The following is a 27069-nucleotide window of genomic DNA, read 5'->3' as shown; positions in this document are numbered from 1 at the left end:
TACATATCGCTTCGGTCGTTCGGGCACCGCTGGGCGTTACGACCCAACCCTCCTGCTCCTTCTCGCATCCTCCAGCCTCTGTCGCTCCCGACAACCCCTCTCCAGGGTTCTCGCTCGATCCTGCGTGCATTACCCTCGCTTTCTCCCTGTCTTTCCCGCGGTTTCTCTGTCCTGAACCGTGGCAACCGGTCCGCGCAGCGTCATTACGCGAGCGGCAACATTCTGGCGGACGCCGGGGACGTTCAGTCGGCACCGCGTACCACCCGCGTTCACCTCGCTTGTCACCGCCAATTTTCGCCCTGACCCATCGAAACGATCCACCAGGTCTATTAGACCCGCTTCCGACACATTTTCCCACCCTGGCCACCGTGGGCGACGCGGGGAGTCCACATTCTCGCGCCAGCTCTCGAGGTTCCGCGAGGAATATGAACAACCTGGGACTGTGGCTGACTCATGGAGGCTGTTGAGGGTTTCTGGCGGTTCCAAAAGGCTCGAATGTTCAACGGAAAGCTGTAGGTGACTTGGACCGGGCGTATTGTGTGCAGGGTCGACGAGCGAAGAGGAATACCCTGAAGACACTGAGGTGTGTAGCTTTGTGCAACGTGCTTGCGAGCTGGTGATTTGTACGGAGAACAGTAAGTATGGTTCTTTTGAACTTTTGGTGGGTCTCGGTGGAGTTGTTGTGGATGCGGGTCGTGTGTTTGTGAAGGGCTCGTGTGGGTGGCTGTGAATGGAGTAGGGTTTGGTTGGAATGTGTTTGTACGGGGTTAGGGGATTTTTATCGAATGTTTGGGAGGTAGTGGAAAATTTTTGCATGTAAGGTATTTTTAATAGGAGATCACTGTGGAATTTGATGTGTGTAGACTATTGACTATATTCACAATTAATATTATTCACTGTTGTGAATATAAATAATTTCTTTGATTTGTTAGTGTATTATTGTTGTCGTGGTGAGAGTGTGTAGAGATTGTTTCTTTTACCATAAATAGTGTTTAATTGAGTTTATGGCGCCGGCCACTGTGACAGTGACCACCATAACAGTCAACGTGTGAACTGAAATTAGTGGGGAATTAGTATTATTTATGTTGAATTTTCAAGATTATAATATTGCAATTATAGGATAATAGATTAGGAAGGTATAAGGAATGTCAACATATATGATAACGTATTAATTATTGTAGTGGAAGTAGACATGTGTGGTCAGACATGTGAGAATTATGATTGTTGAGTCAATTTCGAAGTGTATGAATCTCTGAATTACTAAATTTTGATGTCTTCAAATTCCTGGGTTATTAAGTTTCTATATTTTCAAGTGTTTAGGTTATTAAATATCTAATTTCAAAATCCCTAGATAATATGTTCAAATTTTCTAGCTTCTGAAGTTTTCAAATATTATCATTTTCAAATTTCGAGATTTCCAAATGTCTAAATTGCTAAATAACTAGATTCTCATATGCGTCGATTTCTAAGTAGTAAAATTCTCTAACACCTATGTCCCTAAATTCCCCAGATCCTGAATTCCTAGACTTATAAATTCCTGAACCGCTAAATCCCCAAATTTGTATATTTGTAAATTCACGAATTCAACAAATTCCATAGTTCGAAATTTGTAAAATCCCTAGACCCCCAAGTCCCTATATTCCAAAATTCCTAAACCTCCATATTCCACATTAAAAATTTCCTAAATCCCCAAATTGCTAGATTTCCAAATATCTAATCTTCCATATTGTTAGTTTCAAAAATCCCTAAGTCCCCAAATTTCTACATTTCCAAATATCTAAACTTCCATATTGTTAGATCCAAATTATCCCTAAGTCCCCAAATTTCTAAATTTCCATATTACTAAATTAAAAAATCCCTAAATCCCCAAATTCCCAGATTTCCAAATATCTAAACTTCCATATTGTTGGATCCAAAACTCCCTAAGTCCCCAAATTTCTGAATTTCCATATTACTAAATTCAAAAATCCCTAAATCCCCAAATTTCTAAGCTTTCATGTTCTTACCTTCAATAATCCCTAAATCCCCAAATTTCTAAACTTGCATACTCTTACCTTCAAAAATCCCTAAATCCCCAAATTCCTAGATCTCCAAATTTCTAAACTTCCATATTCTTACCTTCAAAAATCCCTAAATCCCCAAATTCCTACACCCCCAAATTTCTCAACCCCCACATTCCTAAATCCAAAAGCTCTTAACCCACAAAATCGCCAAATTTCTATATCCATAAATCCTCTAATCCCAACGTCTCAAAATTCTAAACCCATCGCAAATACCTGACCTAACCATATATTTCCCAATGTCCCTAAAAATCAAGCAGTAACAGGCTATCTCACCTTTAGTTGTCACATTTCCCCTAGGGAGAGCTGGTTTGCCGTGGACTGTACATCGACCAGTTCGTTACTTGTCAGACCAAACAAACCGACCGTTTCTACTTAGCTCCATTGTTTGGCACATGGATTCAGAAAGATAGAAAATATGATAGCTTTCCCCAAGTTTTCCGAATCGAATTCCGCGGAACGTCGTTCTTTCAGGCTTCCCACGAATCGGCTTCGACGGAATTTGATATATTTCCGTGGAATATTTTTCTCTTTGAGATGCTTTCGAATATTCTTACTGCTAGTCTCGTATTCCTATGGTATTATTTGTGCACTCGAACTTGGTTTGAAGACAAATCAAGTGGATTCTTTAATAATTGCTAACTTCATTTTTTAGAGAAACTTTATTTGTAGAGATAATTTGTTTTTAGAAAAACTTCATTTTTAGAAAAACTTCATTTTTTAGAGATACTTCATTTTTCAAAAAACTTCATTTTTAGAGAAACTTCATTTTTATTAATATATGAGTGTCGACTAATTTTTGTTTGATTAATCTGTGTTGTAAAAATTAATATTTGCAAAGAAGTGGTACATTTTTACTAAAAATTATTTTTTTATAAAAAGTGTCATTTGCAAATAATTTTATTTTGTACAATTTTTGTTTTATTTAATTTTGCTTTAGATTACTGTTTGAAAATTTTGAATATTATTCATCTTTGAATTTTGCACTTTGAATAAATGCAAAATGGATTAATTCATATAATCATTTATTTATTCAATCACTTGATTATTTAGTTGTTTAATTATTTATTTACTAATGTACTCATTTATTTACTTTTCTAACTATTTATTTATTTACCTATTGTTCATTTATTTATTTAATTATAAACTTTGCTGTGTACAATAAAATACGACTACATTAAAAATAAATAATATAATAAATTATATATTGTACATTAACTAACACATATTGATGAAAAATATAATAAATAATTATGAATAAATATATATTTAATTTTTCTGTATTTATTTATTATTATTAATTATTATTTATCACTATACAATTATTATATTCACAATTTTAAACAATTACATTCCTCTCAGTGCAATTACTTTTCTCCTAAAATTCATTTAATCCTTTCTCTAACACAAAACACCCAATATTCGTTAAAACAACAAATTACATTGTTGTATCAAAAATCTCGAAATAGCTCGAGCAACATAATACAGGACATAAAAACAGTTTTACACGAGAGAAAAACAAAATTGAAATCGATACACCGTTCCGTTGTAATTAAACCCAAAAAAAAGAACACAAGAGAGTAAAAAACGAAACTAGAAATTTGTCCAACAATAGCCAGTTTTCCCGACAATCTCCGCGATAAAAATTAAATATCGTATTTGAAAATTGCAGAGAATAGACCGGAATCGAGGGATATTGAGTTTACCCAGTAAAAAAAAAATATTATCCGATACTTCCGGTTGAAATGCATCAGCAAAAACACGTCAAAAAGCGATATCTCTGGTTTACTTCGAAAATGAAATACAGCCGCTTTGAGATCGCGTTTAATTAATTCCGTATGTTGACGCGTTGTACTCGCGAATAAACAATTGTTAAATTTAAATTCGTGCGGCATGTTTGCAAACATAACCTAGACGCGTTAATGATTTTAATTACAACAAACGCGAAGTTTCTCAAAAACTCAACGTTAATTAACTTAACTTCTAACCCTTGTATTTAGCGATTTAGACACGAGCTTTTTGTTACGCAACAAAGTTTCAATTTTAATTATGAGCGCTAGAATTACTGGACTCGTTATACTAATGGCTTTCCTGTTTTAAAATTGTACTGCGACTGTATGTTTACGCAAGGGAGGAAGAATTGAAATTAACAACTTATGGAGTTCAAACTTTGTATTAAATATAATAAATTTTATTTGAATTCTGTATTAAATAAAATAAAAATGTGTATACAAGATTATGGTTAGGTTAGGTTAGGTTCAAACTTTGTATTAAATATAATAAATTTTATTTGAATTCTGTATTAAATAAAATAAAAATGTGTATACAAGATCATGGTTAGGTTAGGTTAGGTTCAAACTTTGTATTAAATATAATAAATTTTATTTAAATTCTGCATTAAATAAAATAAAAATGTGTATACAAGATTATGGGTAGGTTAGGTTAGGTTCAAACTTTGTATTAAATATAATAAATTTTATTTGAATTCTGTATTAAATAAAATAAAAATGTGTATACAAGATCATGGTTAGGTTAGGTTAGGTTCAAACTTTGTATCAAATATAATAAATTTTATTTAAATTCTGCATTAAATAAAATAAAAATGTGTATACAAGATTATGGTTCATATATATTAGTTGTTAATTAGATTTTAAACTGTTAATTTTAATTTTGAAGTCACTGTGGAGGCCATTTTTATAAAGCAAAAGACTTACAACCTTGACTGTGACATTGAAGGTGGAACGCATGCGCAGTAGAGAACGAAATGCAATAAATCTGCGCAGTGAATATAATAGAGTTAATTATACTAAAATACGGTGTATTAACGTTACTGCGCATGAATGTTGTTTATAATTAACTATTGCGCATATGTGATATATTGCCTCATGAAGGTTTCCTTAAAAAATGTAACTTCAAGTATATTTGCATTTCAAAGTTTACAAACTTAAACATTAATTAATAATTGAACTCCTTATAAATTTATAGTATCACTACCTTACAATATCACAATTGTATTTTGTGCAAGATTAGAATAGTTATCAATAAAACAACGTAAGTCATTATACAGAGCATCAATAAATTATTATCAAAGAAACTTTATATTAAATTTCATACAAAAACCTGATATTAAAAAAGACTATTAAAGATAATTATATAGATCCAATATTTAATAAAAAAACATAAATTTCAACCATAACTCTTCCTGTCCAAAACTATGATAAATTGAGTATATCGCAAAAAAGGCGGGAAATATAAATTTCGAACGATGAAGATGGATGGTAAAATTGAATGAAAGCTGAAAGATAAATTAAAGTAGAATGATGAACAAGTTTGGAGATGAAGGATTAGAAGTATAGACAATAGTTTTTTTTACGGTAGGTATAATTAAAGGAACAGTGGCGCATTTTACCGAACTGTCGGTCACGAACTCGGTGGCGAAGCGGCGCAGCGAATGATTAATCGGGGCTAATCGCATTTCCGGCGGATTTCCATCCCGATGAGCGACCCGTCCTCGCTGGGAAGTGATACGACTCGAATTTCGTACAAGCAATCACTGTTTGTGCAGCAAGAAACAACGAAGAACAATTGAAACGTATAAACTAAACCATTTTGCACTTAAGTGGGAAAGTTTCAGAATAATGTGATTTTATGTACATTAATTCTGACATTTGAATACGGAGATTTTGAAAGAATCAAAACTATAATTTTTCAACTGTATCAAAATTATAAACTTTGTACAAATTTTTGAAATTCTGATATTTGAAAATTTAAATATTTTGAAGTGATACTTTCTAAAATTTCGAATTATTAGGGGTACCGAAAAGTAATCAAAATTTTGTTTGCTGGCGAAAAATATTTATTTATTAAAGAAATCTTAAATCAACAAAATAATTTCCATCACTTTCTAACGCTTTTTGCCAGCGTAAAGGTAATTGTTCCCTTCTCAAAAAAAGTCCTTCGATTTTTCATAGAAAAACTTTGAAATCATCGAAAAAATTTTGATTACTCTTCGGTACCCCTAATACTAAATTTCTCACAATCCAAAATTTTACTATCGAGGTTCCAAAATTCTAAAGTTTCCACACAGGAATGAGAATAACAGTTCTCCAAAATGTTTTCCTTGCGAAAAACACGTTAAAAGTCGAACACGCTATTGTTCCCGCTTTCCCGCACCACCCAACAGATCACAAGTCACGAGAAAGCCGGGTCAAACCATAATTCACCCCATACACGGTTCAATGCACTCGAATTTATCGTTTCGCCATTAGTCGACGAATCAATCGAACTAACCACGAGATATAATACAACGGTTCGACGAAGGATTAACCGAGTTGTCTTCGAAAAACCATTGTATCCTTTCACATAGCCACGCCCTTTATCATTTCCCGCGTTTTCTTCGATAACGGAGTTTTCATTCCGCTTTAATCGCAAACGAAAAGGGATTGAACTAGATTTCGGCAGCTCGTGTCACGAGAGCATTTTGAGAGCAATTAAGACCCTCCAAACGTATAGAGCCGTTTTACGATCAATGGAAATTCGCAGGCGGTGCTGCCAGTAGATGAAGCCACGAATGGTCAGACATTACGTTTTTAATATCGCTTCTTTGTTGTGAAAGTGGGACGATCATATTATTGGGGTGATTACACTTTTTGGGGGATTTAGTTTGCTGTGTAGGGGGTTGGGGGAAAGTTAGTGTTGGTGAGTTGGAGATTTTGGAATTTTGGAAAATTGAAGAATTTTAGAATTTTTGAGAATTGAAGAATTTTAGAATTTTGGAGAACTGAAGAATTTTAGAATTTTGGAAAATTGAAGAATTTTAGAATTTTGGAGAATTGAAGAATTTTGGAGAATTGAAGAATTTTAGAATTTTGGAGAATTGAAGAATATTAGAATTTTGGAGAATTGAAGAATTGAAGAATTTTAGAATTTTGTAAAATTGGAGAATTTTAGAATTTTGGAGAATTGAAGAATTTTAGAATTTTGGAGAATTGAAGAATTTTAGAATTTTGGAGAATTGAAGAATTTTAGAATTTTGGAGAATTGAAGAATTTTAGAATTTTGGAAAATTGAAGAATTGAAGAATTTTAGAATTTTGTAAAATTGGAGAATTTTAGAATTTTGGAGAATTGAAGAATTTTAGAATTTTGGAGAATTGAAGAATTTTAGAATTTTTGAGAATTGAAGAATTTTAGAATTTTGGAGAATTGAAGAATTGAAGAATTTTAGAATTTTGTAAAATTGGAATATTTTAGAATTTTGGAGAATTGAAGAATTTTAGAATTTTGGAAAATTGAAGAATCTTAGAATTTTTGAGAATTGAAGACCCTTAGAATTTTGGAAAATTGAAGAATCTTAGAATTTTTGAGAATTGAAGAACCTTAGAATTTTGGAAAATTGAAGAATTTTAGAATTTTGGAAAAATGAAGAACTTTAGAATTTTGGAAAATTGAAGAATTTTAGAATTTTGGAAAATTGAAGAATTTTAGAATTTTTGAGAATTGAAGAATATTAGAATTTTGTAAAATTGAAGAATTTTAGAATTTTAGAATTTTGGAACCATAAAAGTGAGATTTTGGAATTTGAAAAATTGAAACTAGGATTTTCGAAAATATCCCCAGTATCCAAGAAGTGTTCCAATAAAAATTTCTACGCGTACTTAATCCCCCGAAGATATTAACCCGCTTATAACGCACCGGTAGGCGATCAAATTGCCGGTTCAAAGTTGTTGTACAACTATTTAGAAGTCACCCGGTATAGAATGGAGAGATATCGGAAAAACTTTTAATTGGCGTGCACACGAAATAACGGGAGCGGCGGCAGGGATTCGAGCGTTTATCAGTGATATCGGAAGAATTCCTGGCAACGGTCGTGGATCGTTGTATAAATACTACGGGTCCGTGGCAATTGGAACGCCAGACGCAGTAGCGATTCCGTCGACACATGAAAACAACCGGAAAAGAAGTTTCCTCGGGGTGAAGCCTCGGTGAAAAGAACAAAAGTCTCCACCCGTTTGTCTCTTACGTCAACTTCTCACCTCCGTGTTCTAACTCATGAATTTTCACTCGTCGCCCCGTTTATGGATAAAGCAAACCTTGTTTAGCATTGTTCGGTGCACTGGTAATATTTGGAGATTATGGAGATTGGAAAGTGTTACGTAACGAAGAAATGTTGATGAATCGTGAAGAAAACACAGACAAATAAGCTTAGTAGTTTCTAGTCATTTGCTATTAGGATGAGGTTCGAATAGGACACTTGAGAGGCAATGTCCCCAGGCGACGAACTAAAAAATTCAGAAAACGTTTTATCGAAAAATAGTAATAGTAGGAAACCGACAAATTACCCGTTGAGGACTTTAGAAATTCTCCAACGGCACGTTTGGGAAATCTGAATTGTTTTAGAGCGTCTGGAGATAAAAAACCTACTTGATTTTCAATGTGCAATGTGGAGAGTAAGGTTTCATTTTAGTTTCTTTAGAAATTAAAGAATAAATCAATTGTTAGAAAAGAGTCTATTGTTAAATTAAGTTTGTGAAAGCAACATTAGCGACAGGTACCGATGTCAATCCATGCGTTGGCGCGTGAAGGGAAGAGCTATGGCTCTGATTGGTCAGAATAGAAAAATGGACGCCGCACACGTATTGTCGGCTCACACGTATATTGGCTCGAGAGCGCACCAATTAGAGAAACTGTAATACTTGGTGCTTCAGTTATTATTGCAAATGCTTGCTTTGAGCTGTGCAGCAGCAATTTCCAGGTAATAATATAATAAATTGAGACAGAATGAAGGGCCACGGGATAAGAAGTGAAGATGCAATTTAATTGAAGGATTGTAAGACGATAATGAGATCAGAAAACGTTTTAGTGTTGCATAATATTCTGAATATTATTCTGGTTATATTATTATAAATTATTTATAATATTTATAATATTATGAATTATTTAAAATATTTGTAATATTACTAATTATTTATAATATGCGTAATGTTATGAATTACTTAAAATATTTGTAATATTATGAATCATTTAAAATATTTGTAATATGATGAATTATTTAAAATATTTGTAGTATTATGAATTATTTCAAATATTTCTGACATTATGAATTATTTAAAATATTTGTAGTATTATGAATAATTTCAAATATTTCTAACATTATGAATTATTTAAAATATTTGTAATATTATGAATTATTTAAAATATTTGTAGTATTATGAATTATTTAAAATATTTGTAATATTATGAATTATTTAAAATATCTCTAACATTATGAATTATTTCAAATATTTGTAATATTATGAATTATTTCAAATATTTGTAGTATGATGAATTATTTCAAATATTTGTAATGTTATGAATTATTTAAAACATTTCTCACATTTTGAATTATTTCAAATATTTGTAGTATTATGAATTATTTCAAATATTTCTAACATTATGAATTATTTCAAATATTTGTAGTATTATGAATTATTTAAAATATATCTAACATTATGAATTATTTCAAATATTTGTAATATTATGAATTATTTCAAATATTTGTAGTATTATGAATTATTTAAAATATCTCTAACATTATGAATTATTTGTAATATTTATAACATTATGAACTATTTAAAATATTTGTAACATTATGAATTATTTAAAATATTTGTAACATTATGAACTATTTAAAATATTTGTAACATTATGAATTATTTAAAATATTTGTAGTATTATGAATTATTTAAAATATATCTAACATTATGAATTATTTTAAATATTTGTAATATTATGAATTATTTAAAATATTTGTAGTATTATGAATTATTTAAAATATCTCTAACATTATGAATTATTTGTAATATTTATAACATTATGAACTATTTAAAATATTTGTAACATTATGAATTATTTGTAATATTTGTAGTATTATTATTTATTTATAATATTGGTAAATTTTATTTCACATTGAAATTACATACCAAGAACCATATTCACTCTTCAAGATATTATTCCCTAGCAATATGTCGAACCAATTATGTTCACTCTACTTCCATTTCTGTCGCAGCTAACTAAATATGCAATATGTATGCAAATCATGAGCTACGTATCAGGTATTGAAATATAAGATGTGAAATATGCAAAATGGAATCGACGATCTTTGTTTACATAGATATGACAATGTTGACTATTTATATTAACTATTTATACATTTTATTATATTTAGTCACCTTATTTATATTTTTATTTAGTCATCACATTCTGCGCAGAGAAGACTGATTATAAAATCTAAACAAAAAAATTCGAAAGTTTCTATTTACGTAAATATTTGTTTAATTTATTGAGTCACACTGTGATGATAACAATGTGTTTATTATACCTGATGATTAACAGGTATAATAAAAAGACATAACACAACAGAAATAGGAAATGCAAGAACTGAAGTTTACACTTGAAATTAACTTGTCTATAAATATTTGCGATACAAGTATGCAAATACCGTGTGCGAAATATGCAAAACAAAGTCGGCAATATTTATGGATATTGCATAAACATGAATAGCGGCAAGTATTCGCATTAAATCAATGTATTCAACGGTGAAAAAATTCAAATTTGAATGTGGCAAAGATATTTTTAAATAAAAAATAAAAATAATGGGGTCTCTAAGGTTATACAAAATTTAAATTTAAATTGAGTTATTTAAAATTTAATTCTGATTTACTAGTTATTCAAAATGTAATTTAAATTTACTATTTATTCAAAATATAATTTACATTTACTATTTATTCAAAATTTATTTAAATTTACTAGTTATTCAAAATTTATTTAAATTTACTAGTTGTTTAAAATTTAATTTAAATTTACTAGTTATGTAAAATTTATTTAAATTTATTAGATGTTAAAAATTTAATTTAAATTGACTAGTTATGTAAAATTTATTTAAATTTATTAGTTGTTAAAAATTTTATTTAAATTTACTAGTTATTCAAAATTTAATTTAAACATACCAGCTATTTAAAATTTAGTTTAATATTTAATTAAAACTCATTTTAAAATTTAATGACAACTTTAATTCAAATTTTAATTTATACTCTAATTTAAACTTTAATTAAAATCTAATTTAGTTCGGTATTAAATCCTGGATATGTAAATTCAGTCTAAAATAAAATATGCATGACAGGTAAAACCCCATCCACAAAAATTTGCAAAAGACATCAAATATTAAAACAATTGAATACAATACTAAAGCAAAAAAGAAATAACATGAAGAGCTATTTCAAAGATGATTAGCAATAACAGAAGACTTATGAAGCTATAAAAAGTATAATCAAACATGTCGGAAACATCGGTAAAAGCATCTTCTGTACGAAGTAAACAACTTTTCCTGAGAACAAAAGCATCGAGAGGCATCCAATTAAATAAAACGAGCGATAAAAAAAAACACTCGTCGTTCAATACCGTAGCGTTTCCTTTATCACGCAGTTAGCTATGCAAACAATCTCTTTGTAATTAATTAATCACACCTCGCTTGACCACTAATGATTTCGCGTTTCGTTCATCGAACGTTGATTGACTGACTGAATCGGTTAATTAATCCACGTTCGATTGAAAATCGTTGCTCGCGTTGCGAATTCCATCTGGATCGATCGTTTAATTGGCGCGATTGCTTTATAGTAATCATTCGTGTATTACGCAAATCATATTCCAGCTGAAACTTCTGAATTGTTTTCACGTTCTTTCATTTCTCTTTCAATTCATTTTTTAATTAAAAAAATCTTTTCAGAATTTTTATGAAAGAAAATTGTTAATTTAATAATAAACAAATTTTTCAATTAAAAAATGAACAGAAAGAAAAATAAGAGAATAGAAGTTCAAATTTTTAATTAACATCAATGAAATATTTTTAATTAAAAGTCATAGTCATAAAGTCAGAGAATTTGTTAATTTTAAGAAGAAAAAATTCTCACCCAGTGTTTCTAAGTCCATCGACAGCCGGTTGCCATGGTAAAACCTTAAGATGGATCTTACGTTTGATATCACAAAATAGGATAACGATAAGGCGCTTTTACGTTCGCAGAAAGCAAAAGGCAACGCGAAGTGCATTCTCGAAAGATTTGATAAACACGTATATAAAGTTCAATCTGTAAATGCGATCGTAAATTTTTTCTAAAGTTACGCGTTTCCGAGAGAGATTTTTCAAAGGTAGGAAGAAAATGGCGGTAGTGGTTTTATTAACTCTGTTGCGAAAAAGTTTTCAAGGCATTCTCTTTTCGTATCTCTCACGAAAGAAATTTAAAATTTCCAGCGCCTTTATGGGTGACTAAAGGAGAAAAGGATGATCTGATTAAAGATTCTTTAATGGAACCGCTGATGAGCTTATGCTAAGAAGTACTCCAGCTCCTTGTTAATCTTTGTAGCTTTTCACGGAATTTCTGAGATGAGGTTTTACGTTAATCTTTTCATTATAGAGGTTGCTACCGGTATTGAACGTTATTCGTTAAGGAATAATAAGTTTTGCTCGTTATATTTAAGGTTTAATGATATTACGGTCTTCTTTGCAATTTATTTGGTATTTGGAAGTTAATCGGTACGTGGTATTATTCTTTAATCGGTAGTATTCGTTGTGCGTTAGTAATCGTTAGTATATTACTCAATATTATTCGTGGTAACTCGGTACTGTATGGTGTTACTCGATAGTACTCGGTATTAATCGTTACTACTCGTTATTATTCGGTAGCAGTCGTTACTACGCGTTACTACGCATTAGTACACGGCACTGCTCGTTACTACTCGGTACTACTCGGTACTACTCGGTACTACTCGGTACTATTCGTTACTAGTCGCTACTACTCGTTACTACTCGTTATTACTCGGTAGTAGTCGTTACTACTCGTTACTACGCATTACTACACGGCACTGCTCGTTACTACTCGGTACTACTCGGTACTATTCGTTACTAGTTGCTACTACTCGTTACTACTCCTCACTACTCGTTACTACTCGTTATTACTCGGTAGTAGTCGTTACTACTCGTTACTACGCATTACTACACGGCACTGCTCGTTACTACTCGGTACTACTCGGTACTATTCGTTACTAGTCGCCACTACTCGCTACTACTCGTTACTACTCCACACTACTCATTACTATTCGGTACTACTCGGTACTATTCGTTACTAGTCGCCACTACTCGCTACTACTCGTTACTACTCCACACTACTCATTACTATTCGTTATTACTCAGTAGTAGTCCTTACTACTCGCTACTATGCATTACTACACGGTACTGCTCGTTACTACTCGGTACTATTCGTTACTACTCGTCACAACTCGCTACTACTCATTACTATCCTTTACCACTCGTTACTATTCGTTATTACTCGGTAGTAGTCACTACTACTAGCTACTATACATTACTACACGGCACTGCTCGTTACTACTCGGTACTACTCGGTACTATTCGCTACTAGTCGCCATTACTCGTTACTACTCCTCACTACTCGTTACTACTCGTTACCTTTCGTTGCTACTCGATGTTTCTTCGTTACTACTCGTGATCTTTCGTTGTTACTCGATATTTTTCCTTACTACTCGTTACTTTTCCTTGCTACTCGAAGTTTTTCGTTGCTACTCGTTACCTTTCCTTGCTACTGGATATTTTTTCTTACTACTCGTAACCTTTCCTTGCTACTCGATATTTTTCATTACTGTACATTATTTCAGCTCACTACTCGTTAATAGTAATTCATTACCATCCACATAATTCATTATTTGTTATTCATCGAATAACAGTATTTATCAACGATATGTGATAAATATATTCGAAAATAACAGTATTATACAAAAAAACAATACCATATATATTATAAAGCATAAACCATATACCAAGAATTGTTTAATAAAAACCTTTCACGAACATTTTAAAAAATATTCAACTTCACTTCCCTCTAAAACAAAACTACCTACAAAAGAACATTATTATATAATTCTACCTAGCTTCTTTCACCTAAAATCGCCTTCAGAATTCCATTAAACACCTCGTATAATTAAAAATCAGAATATTCTGATGACTTTCGAGTTTACCACACAATTACTTAATACACCCGCATTCGCAAAGTGTCTTAAGCGTGAAAGACGATTATAATGGAAATTTACAACGTCCTGAAATGAGAAAAGTTTCGGAACTTCAAATATTTTCATGCTTCAAAGTTCCAAAAGTCGCGGCATTCAAGAAAATGCAGAGCCGAAAACACTTTTCCCTTTCACGGCTAATTTAACTTAATTTGTAGCTACTAATTCTTTCTGTACGACAGTTTTATTAGAGTTTCAATATTTTTCGGGTGATTTCTCCGAAGTTCTTACAGTTTTCGTACGAGTTCGAGAAAGAATCCCCACCTACTGATTTTACACCCTCGTGGCCTCGGATTAAGTGTGTGAAAATCGGTGATCGAACTCTGTTCGTCCAATGCGTTATTTTTGTAAATGAATGATAAATGATAAAACACTTAAAGCAATTTTAGGTTTAACTTTTACGAATCGAACAGCATGTGGATAAAGTTAATGTAACGTTTCGTTATGGAATTAACGAAATTATGCTACGTGAAGATGTTTTTATAAATGAATGATGAATGATAAATTTAAAACTGAAAACAAATTTTAACTTTCACGAATCGAACAGCATGTGACAAAGTTAATGTAACGTTTCGTTATGGAACTAACGAAATTATACTACGCGAGGATGTTGTAAAGGAACATGAGTGTAACAGAACTTCAAGTCACGATGCAGCTAATATGAAATTATTGGACAGTAAATTACAGAGTTGGTTGACAGTCAATCTAATTGTACATTGTTCTAGTTAGCTGAGATTCAAGCTATGCTTGGAAATTACTAGTGCATCCATCTCAAAGTTCACAAATGTTTAAGAACATGGAACCCTAATTAATTTAGAATAAATAAATAATTAATGCAAATTTGAAGGTTTGTAAGTATGAAAATGTAAATATTTCTTTATTTAAAATTTCTGAATTGGGGATTTGAAAGCTTGGAAATTTGAATATCTGAAATACCCTTCATGAAACATTAATTACAATGAAACTTTAAAATTATTTTTCCATGAAATGGTAGAATTTGCACTACAAGTTCCTTTGGATCTTTTCAACCCTTACCAAGTACTACACGATGGTACAAACAACTAATTTTCTTAATTTTTAATTTCTGAATTGGTGATTCGAGAGCTTGGAAATTTGAAGATCTGAAATACCCTTTACGAAATATTACCTACCCTTCAGAATTATTTTTCCAAGAAATTGTAGAATTTCTTCCACAAGTTCCTTAGGATCTTTTCAACCCTTACGAAGTACTGCACGATGATACAAAAAACTAATTTTCTGAATTTGTGATTCGAAAGCTTGGAAATTTGAAAATCTGAAACACCCTTCATTACCTACCCTTGAGAATTATTTTTCCAAGAAATGGTAGAATTTCCTACATAAGTTCCTTTGGATCTTTTCAACCCTTACCAAGTACTACACGATGGTACAAAAAACTAATTTTCTGAATTTGTGATTCGAAAGCTTGAAAATTTGAAAATTTGAAATACCCTTCATGAAACATTATCTACCCTTCGGAATTATTTTTCCAAGAAATAGTAGAATTTCCTCCACAAGTTCCTTTGGATCTTTTAAACCCTTACAAAGTACTACACGATGGTACAAAAAACTAATTTTCTGAATTTGTGATTCGAAAGCTTGGAAATTTGAAAATCTGAAATACCCTTCATGAAACATTACCTACCCTTCAGAATTACTTTTCCAAGAAATAGTAGAATTTCCTCCACAAGTTGGATCTTCTCAACCCTTACCAAGTACTCCACATCAGCACAAGAAACTAATTTGACCTTGAACGTCAGGTCAAGGTCAAACCCAATTACTCTTTATTTTTCTTTCCCACCCTTTCTCCTATCCACACACATAAATCCACTGTTCCAAAAAGAAACACCTTAGAAATGTGATTTCAGTACAGAATTTACTATCGATTGGAACAATGAGCAAACATCTCCGGTCCGTAATTCTTCGATTGTCCGCACGTGTCTCCGCCTTTCACCGTCGAATCGTTTCGATTTCCAATCTAATCAAGCCTCAATCGATTCCGTAGCTCTCGCTCGTACTTTAATCGAAGGACGCGGTGTCACGACACGATTTCAATGGACGTGCAAACAACACCGTTGTCATCGGCTAGATGTCTTGGATGTCACGAACGTATGCAACAAGTTATCATTGTGTCTCGTTCTATCTGTGTCCGAGGATTGTCGGGCTCGCGTGTTTAGCCGTTCTTTTGTTGTTTGCAATTACGCGAGAAGTTGGCTGATGTGTCGCTTACCAGCGGACAGGCATTGTAACGCGGCCCCGGTTATTGTCGGGTTGAAAAGGACCCCCGATATTGTTGTCTTTCAGCGCGACGAACACGTCACTTTAGCAGCGGCTCGTTAGCGGCCAGGCTGTCGCCCTGCTCGGACGAATGGAAATCGATAATGAGAAGGCGTTTAATGGAACGGCTCGATTCGACGGGAAATAAGGCGGCGACGATGCTACCCTCCGGGAACTCAATGATTCGGGAACGTCTCGCGGAATTGGGACGGTGAAAATGGATTATGGATTTTGAGCTCTATCGAAACGGGAGCGAAGTCGATGATTTTTGGGAATCGTAATTAGTGCTTAAATTGTCCGAGATCAATTTGTTACAAAATTTGCACATTTCTCATTTTCATTTTGTTTAATTTCAAAAATTTCCACCTTGTGGAATTGTTAAATTATCAGGTCATTGAATGTCTTAATTTCCAAATTTGAAAATATGAAAGTTTAAAGTTTGGAAACTTGCAAGTTTGTGAATTTTTTAATTTAAAGATTTGGTCATTTTTTAGCAGATATCGGACATATAGGAAGGACCTGGAAGAAGCCTAGGGAGTTCTAGGGAATTCTAGATGAAATTTAGAGAGAATCTAGAAAGAATCTAGGGAATCTAGAGAGAATGTGATGAGAATCTTACAAATGTAAAAAGAACTTAGGAAATCTAGAAAAAATCTAGAAAGAACCTAGGAAACTGACAAAAAACCTAAGGAGAACCTAGGGAGAATCTTGAGTGAACCTAGCAAATCTAGAGAAACCTAGGGAGAATCTAGGAAATCTAAAAAAAACTTAGGGAAAGTCTAGGGATATTCTAGGACGAACCTAGGAAATCTACAGAAACCTAAAGAGAGACTAGGGATAATCTAGAGCGAAGTTAGGAAATCTAGAGAAACCTAGGGAAAACCTAGGAAATCTGAAGAAAACTTAGGAAGAGTTTAGGGATATTTTAGAACGAACCTAGGAAATCTAGAGAAACCTAGGGAGGATCTAGGGATATTCTAGGACGAACCTAGGAAATCTAGAGAAACTTAGGGAGAGTCTAGGGATAATTTAGAGCGAACCTAGGAAATCTGGAGAAACCTACGGAATAACTAGGAAATCTAAAGAATATCTAGGGGGAGTCTAGGGATAATCTAGCTTGAACCTAGGAAATCTAGTGAAACCTATGGAGAACCTAGGAAATCTAGTGAAACCTAAGAAGAACCTAGGAAATCGAAAGAAACCCTATGGGGAGCCTAGGGATAATCCAGAAAGTCTTAATAAGAATCTAGGGAATTTAGAAAAAAAAAACAGAAAATCTAAAAAAATCTAGTGGAACCTAGAAAAATCTTGAGCAACCACAAAAAGAATCTAGGAAAATTCTGAAAAGTGTCTAAAGAATGCTAATGTAAGTTTAAAAATGTTATCTTCTCTAATTAACGTTAATTATAAACGTGAAGAACGAAATGAGTAATGAATTACCCCAGATTCCAAGTAAATATTTGTTAAGTTATTTTGCATATGAAACTTTTCCTGTTCAGAAATTGTTTCGTAAGTTTGTCGGTCCATTTGGCTAAACCAGCATCTTCCAGAGCCACCGAAACATCAATTTTAAGCAGTTGCATAGTCACGAGCCAAAAGTTTTGCGTAGACCTAATTGGAGAGTGTCCAAGCTTGGCAAGAAACTTTTTGTACAAACAATTAAATCTCCAGACACAACGATCATAATGTACAGCATTCCTCAGAAATTTGCAAAATAAAGAATGATTTTATTAAGTTCGAAATCAAAATGGAGAATTTAGTTTTGAATCTTTAGTTCAATGTGATGTTGAATTTTTAGTATGCTGGTGTATTTGTTAGAATATTGGAGCAGAGGGATTGTTATATTGATTGGAAGACGATTTTAGGATTCAACCACCTGTTTTTGAAACACCCTGTACTTTTGTATAGTTCACATTTCATTGAAATGAATCTTCTATTCAGCAAAGAATATCTGACTTGAATGAAGTGTTATATGAAGTGTTATATAAAATGTTGTCTTCTATTTTATTTATCTGCTTTGAAACTACCTGTACATTTCCAATGTTACTTAAATCGTAACCTGACAAATATTTTGTTTGTTAAACAATTCAAGTATCAAGTGAATAAAGTAAATAGAAATGCACAAATGAATCATAAATGTACTGTCGCTATTAAAATACTCTTTTTTGAAACATCCTGTACAATTTACCTTAATAATACTCAAATCACAACTTTACAAATATTTTATTTCTTTTCAAATACAACATGTATAAAGTAAAAACAAATGCGAGAATATATCATAGTTGCTATGTAGCTATTAAAGTACTCTCTTTTGAAACACCCTATACAATTTACCTTAATAATACTCAAACTACAACATCACAAATGTTCTATTTATCAAACAAATTGAAGTATGACGTGAATAAAGTAAAAATAAATACAAAAATATATCATAGTTGCTATGTTGCTATTAAAATACTCTCTTTTGAAACACCCTATACAATTTACCTTAATAATACTCAAAATACAACATCACAAATGTTCTATATATCAAACAAATTTAAGTATGATATTAATAAAGTAAAAATAAATACAAGAATATATTATAGTTGCTATGTTTGAAACACCCTATACAATTTACCTTAATAATACTCAAAATACAACATCACAAATGTTCTATATATCAAACAAATTTAAGTATGATGTGAATAAAGTAAAAATAAATACAAGAATATATCATAGTTGCTATGTTTGAAACACCCTATACAATTTACCTTAATAATACTCAAACTACAACATCACAAATGTTCTATATATCAAACAAATTGAAGTATGATGTGAATAAAGTAAAAATAAATACAAGAATATATCATAGTTGCAATGGACTATTAAAATACTCTCTTTTGAAACACCCTGTACAATTTACCTCAGTAATCCACAAACCTCAACCTCACAAATGTTCCATTTACCCAAAAACTTCAACTCTCACGAATAAAGTAAACCATAAATCGTAGTATCACCACTAAAATCCTTTCTTTTGAGTCGCCCTATACAATTTCCCGACATCTCCGCGCTTTCAACGAAACAATCTTCTCGCTAATGAACAAAGTACACATAATTCAAGCTAAACAAATTAAGTTCTACGCAATGATACCTCTGAAAGCTTCATTATTGTATCAGCCTGTAGAATCACCTGAATATCAGGCGGTTTCTATTGAAACAACCTTTACGTACAGCAAACGGTTTACGTGTGATTCGAAGCAGGCAACGTTTGTACAAGGGAAAACGTTTGTACGGAATACATTGGTCTGGTTGAAACACGTTTCAAGGAAGGAATAAACCCTTAGAAAAGGGAGTGTTTCGTTGAATCGGTTCGTGCTCGGCATACGTTCCTGAGCTTTGTCCAGGAAATTGGTTCGCATTAGCTTCGCGAATTAAACAGCTTGGACAAAGAATGAATTCCCGTGGAAATCTAGCTCTAAAGCGCATTTTGGAAATGAACCAAACAAAGAAATTACGTGGAACGTGCAATTAAAACTACAACCCTATCGTTAGGCGCAATTGTATGCAAAGTGGGAGCGTGTGAGTTTGAAAAGAATTTTAATCGCCTAACTTGCGTCCGGGGACGCCATTGTCGGCGATGAGAAATTATTGCTGTGAGGGTGAATTGTTTATTTGGGTGTGTGCAAATTAACTGGGGAATATTTGCAAAATTTTAGTGTGGCCTTAATATTTAAGTAATGAGGTAAATAATATTTACGTGTTGGAAATTTAATATTTTTTTAGGTGCATTTCTATATTTTCAAATTTTCCAATTTTCCAATTTCCTAATTTCCTAATTTTCAAATTTTCCAATTTTCCAATTTCCTAATTTTCCAACTTTCAAATTTCCTAATTTCCTAATTTCCCAATTTGTTAATTTCCCAGCCCCCTAATTTCCCAATTTGTTAATTTCTCAATCTCTTAATTTCCTAACCCCTTAGTTTCCCAATTTGCTAATTTCCCAATCTCTTTATTTCCCAGCACCTTAATTTCCCAATTTGTTAATTTCCCAGTCTCTTAATTTCCCAACCCCTTAATTTCTCGATTTGCTAATTTGCCAATCTCTTCATTTTCCAGCCCCTTAATTTCCCAATTTGTTAATTTCTCAGTCTCATAATTTCCTAACCCCTTAATTTCCCAACCTCCTAATTTCCCAGCCCCTTAATTTTCCAATTTCTCCGCACTCTAATTTCCCAGTTTCCCACCTTCTTAATTTCTCAATTTACCAATCCCTTAACTTCCAATTTTCTCAATCCCTTAACTTCCCATTTTCTCAATCCCTTAATTTCCCAATGTCTCAATTTCCTAATTCCCTACCTTCCTAATCCCTTATTTTCCTAATCCCATAATTTCTCAATTTCCTATCCTCTTAATTTCCTAATTTCCCAATTTCTTAATTCCCCAATTTCTTAATTCCCCAAATTTCAACAATTTTTTCAAACCAACTCTACATTACATAAAATTTCATTATATTAGATTGGTAATCAGCTTAAAAACAAAGTTTTTACCCAACCCCTCCCTCTTCATCACCACCGGTGTAAAACACCGACTTCTTTCGTACCTATCCATTCCGAAATCATTTATCTACTTTTTACCGAGCAAACGACAGAAACAAAGGATGCAATCTATCATGACTTTTTCCCGGCGATTCAGATGGACGGAACAAAAGGATTGAATTGTTGCAGGTTCACAGGACATAAGGGAAACACCGCAGAGATGCCTGTGGGTGGTCGGGTGGCTGGTAAAGTCGGGATTTACAGCTCTCACTATAATGGTAATGTAAACAGGGATATTAAATTATTGCGCGTGCTAATAGAGAATAGAATTTCTGCTACGTGTGCATTCCTTCGCTTATTGACCTCGATAATCATCGATATTTGCCTGCTCCGTGCAAACGAGTATTTCTGCCGATTAATGGTAACCGCGGTTAAGTATACAGTAGCTTGCGAATATATGTTGCCATCACTTTTTCTAAAACTGTAACGATGTTTACTAGATACAAGTTTAGTGGGTATTACAATATTTACTAGATACAAGTTTAGTAGGTATTACAATATTTACTAGATACAAGTTTAATAGGTATTAGAGTATTTACTAGATACAAATTTAATAGATATTACCAGATTCACTCGATACAAGTTTAATAGGTATTAGAGTATTTATTAGATACAAATTTAATAGATATTACCAAATTCACTCGATACAAATTTAATAGTAGGTGTTATAGTAGTATTCCAATAGTAGGTGTATTCTTTTGAGATGTTAAGACACAAGTTTTTAACCCCTTGCACTATTTTGACAGCTCGTGACGCACTCGTTCGACACGTGACGCACTCGTATGGAACTTGTGACGCACGCGTCTGTCACATGACGCACTCAGTTGACGCGTGACGCACTCGGCTGACTGGTGACGCACTCATATGGGACGCGTGACGTACTCAGTTGACGCGTGACGCACTCAGCTGACTTTTGACGCACTCATATGGGACGCGTAGCGCACTTAGTTGACGCGTGACGCACTCAGCTGACTCTTGACGCATTCATATGGGACGCGTGACGCACTCAACTGACTAATGACGCACCCATATGGGACGCGTGACGCACTCAACTGACTGATGACGCACCCATATGGGACGCGTGACGCACTCAATTGACGTGTGACGCACTCAGCTGACTCTTGACGCACTCATATGGGACGAGTGGCGCACTTAGTTGATGCGTGACGCACTCAGCTGACTCTTGACGCACTCATTTGACGTGTGACGCACTCATATAGGACGCATGCCACACTCAGCTGACTAGTGACGCACTCAGTTGACGCGTGACGCACTCAGCTGACGGGTGACGCACTCATCCGATTCGTGACGCAATCGTCCGATTCGTGACGCACTTAGTTGACGCGTGACGCACTCAACTGACTGGTGACGCACTCAGCTAACGCGTGGCGCACTCATCCGACTCGTGACGCACTCAGCTGACACGTGACGCACTCAGTTAAAATCAATTTTACTAGGTAACGCTTCAATTTGGAATTCAAGTCCAACTTGCATAGTCAACAATTAATACCAAATTGACGTAACATTTTAACATTCTTTTATCTGTTTTAATATTGTGGATTAGTTAATTCTGACTGACCTGATAGATAGATCATAGTGCAAGGGGTTAAAGTGTAGTCCGGAATTTTTTAAATGATTTAACCCTCAAATTTTTGTAGTTATTTAAATATTTCCTACGTGGTCAAGACTTTTTATATTTCTTATATATTAATATAACTATATAATTAGTGAAAATTGTCCACGAACAAATGTTCAAGAGAGCTAACCCCTGTCAGACACGTTTCAACATTTTTAACTTGAGGTGTAAAAATTATTCAAAATTATTCAAAATGCACTTCCAACGAGAACACATAGACGTACACTTAGCAGTAAATCAGTTTGATACTTGTAGTGCATATGCACGTATGATCAAAGGGTTAACTCATTGGCTACCAAATTTCTACCACATGTCAAATGCTTTAGTAAGACAACAGTGAAGCAAGAAATAATTTTGACACAATTTGAAAAGCACGTAAATGTATAGCGGTGGTACCTTTAATAAAGCAATATTTTCCCAAAAAATTTGGGAAAATGGGAAATTAGGAAGTTAGAAAATTTGCTAATTTCCTAATATATAGCAATAGTGCCTTAAATAAAGCAATTTTTCCTAACAAATTTTCTTAAAATAAATTAACCCTTTGCATTCGATTTAATACAATAATTTAAAAGAAGCATTATTTAATTAATTCTATAATAGTGCTTATGTGATGTATAAACATAGTGAAATAGACAATAGTGGAAATTATTAGTAGAAAAATAATAACTTCAAAAGAAGTCATTTAACATTTTAATTAATACTTTAAAGTTGCTGTTTGCAAACAGTAAAATTATCTTCGAGTGCAAAGGGTTAAAAGTGAACCTCCTATAACCTCTCCATAAAAATGGGCATCACGGTGGCAAATGAGTTAATCCTAAACCTTGCCAGCGCAGGGGGTTAATTTTGCACTTCAAACGAGTACATAGTACTCTAAGTACAAATGGTCCCCGATGCCATATTCATAGTGCAAGGTTTCGATGCCAAGATAAATCCAGCATGCTTTCAGGGAAAGGCTACAGTGGTATAAACGAGGAGATCATGTGGATCAGCATCGGTATGGGCATCACCATCGCCGTATTGATCACAATAGCTCTGTGCTACATCGCTAGGGAAAAGTGTCGCAAACGGCACGAAGGATATTATGCTTCCTGACGCACATTACCGCCGCCCTCTTGGGCCTCCTGGTCCTTTTCACCGTCGACGCCGGGCGTCTTTTTCAGCCCGACCACGTCGAGGGGCAAACCGAGGGCGTACTACATCACCGTCTAACGCCGAAATCCGGTGACTAATGATCCCACTTCAGCTAGAGCGACCTGACGTTTCATGGCGACCGCAAAAATCGACCAATCTTCTCCTACCTAACCTAACCTCTCCCTCTACGTTTCCTCTTCACGCGTACTTCGACCGGTCTAATCTGTGCGAGAGGAAGCGGAGACAAGAGTCGTGAGGATGGCGATTAAGGTGGAAAGAGAGATGCAAATTATTGGATGAGACGGTGTGCCGAGAGGGATCGATTAGTTGGAACGTATCGATGAAACTTTGGGTGATTACGAGTTTACGCTTTGTATAAGGATACATGGCGATGGAGGTGTTTATCGATTGAATGAATGGTGGAGATGGGTGTGTTTGGGGCAAACAATGCTGGTTATAAATGGGGAGATATTTTTGGATTCGCTATTTTCATGTTTTGTGGATTTGTATGGTTCTAATTTTGAAGTTTCTGATTTTAGTGGGTATAGTTTCCAATTGGGGGATTTTCTATTTTTCCTAGTTTCTAATTTCCGGAATTTTCAAATTCTGAATTTCGAACTTTAACAATTTACTGATTTTCGGATCTTACAGTCCCTTAATTTCCCAATTTCCCAAATTCCCATTAGCTAATTTTCTAATTTTCTAATTTCTCAATTTCCCAATTAACTAATTTCCCAATTCCTCAATTTCCCAATTCCTCAATTTCCCAATTTCCCAATTTTCTATATTCCCATATTCCTAATTTTCCCATATCCAAATTTCCCATATTCCTAATTTCCCCATTTCTAAATTTCCCATATTCCTCATTTCCTAATTTCCAAATTTTCCAGGTGCCTAATTTCCCAATTTTCCAATTCCCTAATTTCTCAATTACCCAATTTCTCGTATTCCTGATTTCCTAATTTCCAAATTTTCCAAGTGCCTAATTTCCCAATTTTCCAATTCCCTAATTTCTCAATTTCCCATATTCCTGATTTCCTAATTTCGTAATTTCCAAATTTTCCAAGTGCCTAATTTCCCAATTTCCCAACTTACTAATTTCTCAATTTCACAACTATCTAATTTCCTATTTTCCCAACTTCTCAATTTCCCTACTTCCAAATATCTCAATTTCCTCATTTTTAAATTTCCTCATTTCCCAACTTCCCCACTTCCCAATTTCTTAATTTCTTACTTTCCTAATTTATTAATATATTAATTTGCTAATTTACTGATTTACTGATTTCCTAATTTACTAATTTACTAGTTTACTAGTTTACTAATTTTCTAATGTACTGATTTACTGATTTACTAATTTATTAATTTATTAATTTACTAATTTACTAATCTACTAATTTACTAATCTACTAATTTACTAATCTACTAATTTACTAATCTACTAATTTACTAATCTACTAATTTACTATTCTACTAATTTACTAATCTACTATTTTACTAATCTACTAATTTACTACTCCACTAGTTTACTAATTTACTAATTTACTAATCTACTAATTTACTATGCTACTAATTTACTACTCCACTAGTTTACTAGTTTATTAATTTACTAATCTACTAACTTACTAATTTACTAATTTACTAATTTACTCATTTACTAATTTACTAATTTACTTATTTACTAGTTTACTAGTTTACTAGTTTACTAATTTACTAATTTACTAATTCACTAATTCACTAATTTACTAATTTACTAATTTACTAATTTACTAATTTACTAATTTACTAATTTACTAATTTACTAATTTACTAATTTACTAACTTTCTAATTTCCCAATAACCCAATTCTTAGTTTTCCAAGTTTCTAATTTCTCATTTTTCCAACTTCCTTATTTCTCAATTTCCCAACTACATAATTTCCTAATCTCTCAACTACTTAATTTCCCTATTACCTAACTTCCCAATTCACTAATTTCTAACTTCCATATTTTCCAACTTCCTAATTTCTCAATGTCCTAATTTCTCTATTTTTTCATTTCCCAACTTCCTCATTGTCCAACTTCCTAATTTCCTTATTTCCTGATTTCACAATTTCTTAATTGTCTAATGATCCTATTTTCCAACTTTCTAACTTGCAAGTCTCTTATTTCCCAACTTCCTAATTTCTCAATTTCCCAAATTCCTAATTTCCTATTTTCTTAATTCCCAACTCACATAATTCCCCACCTACTAAAATCAAACCCCACAAACCCGTATTCAAATTCTCTTCATTCCCAAGCTTGCATACAAAAATTGAAACCTAAAATTGTTTTTTGCTCCATCCATTCCCCTCGCACTGAACCCAGAAAAAGATCGTGCCGCTTCGAATTAATCGAATTCTCTCCGCACTAACGAGATCAACGTAAAATTCGTACAGCTCGCGTAACAAAAGCGCACTTCCCCGGAAAGTAGCCTCCAGAACGAATTAAAAGACAATGAAAGAAACGCGGAGATAATTGCGACTGTACGATTACAAAGGAACAAAAGGGCCAACAAGTTTCGACTGTTGAACAACGACAGATTATTTGTAACGAGACGTTTCTAAATTGATCCGTCATTAAAGCTCAAAAACCCAACGAGAAACTTTCGACGAGGGTCATTTGAACGCTTCAAGTTTTAACGCGATCGTAATTTATCAGAAGTCTCCGCGCACTCGTAACTTCTATGGAATATTTTTAACTAGATTAACAATGTCGACTGTAATTATAGCAAAGTGGAAGGGCACTTTGTTCTCGTTAAAACTCAAAGCGTCTGCACGCTCGTGAATGTTCCGCTCTCTGTAGATGTTTTAGGAACACTGTATAATCGGATCGATTAATCTTACGTAGGTGAAGAACGTCGTTTTATCAATTTTATAGTAGACATCAATTTTATAGTTTATCGGAGAACTCTTTGGGAGCGCAGATTTTCGTCAGAAGGAAAGTTCGACGATTTTTTCAATTTTGCTGTTGCAAGATTTTTCTTCCCTTCATTTACTAAAATTTAAACAAACAAAATTACACAATGAAGCTGAAAATGAGAACAGAATATTGCATTTACTATTTATACATATTTAATTAAAATTTTAATCAATAATTTTCGTCAAAACAAAAATAGCAATCGAACATTTAAGAATGAACTCCAAAAGTTATGATAAAAAATCTTAAATTTTAAATAATAACAAATCATTTTAAAATCCTCATTGAACACTAAAAATGATAAGAAAGCTGAAGCTTAGATTACTT

The 27069-nt window shown here is 33.1% G+C and overlaps 1 protein-coding gene across 1 annotated transcript; it reads left to right on the top strand.

Moving 5' to 3' along the window:
- LOC143265773 (uncharacterized) lies at window positions 1-25123 on the top strand. The gene is made up of 3 exons (XM_076539683.1): window positions 1-583; window positions 21172-21260; window positions 23625-25123. The coding sequence occupies exons 2-3, from the start codon at window positions 21203-21205 to the stop codon at window positions 23768-23770; spliced, it is 204 nt and encodes a 67-aa protein (XP_076395798.1). The 5' UTR covers window positions 1-583; window positions 21172-21202; the 3' UTR covers window positions 23771-25123.
- Window positions 25124-27069: the final 1946 nt, after the last annotated feature.

Source organism: Megachile rotundata, chromosome 14 (assembly GCF_050947335.1).
Source record: "Megachile rotundata isolate GNS110a chromosome 14, iyMegRotu1, whole genome shotgun sequence".
Lineage (NCBI taxonomy): Eukaryota > Metazoa > Arthropoda > Insecta > Hymenoptera > Megachilidae > Megachile > Megachile rotundata.
This window is presented reverse-complemented; position numbering and strand designations above follow the sequence as displayed.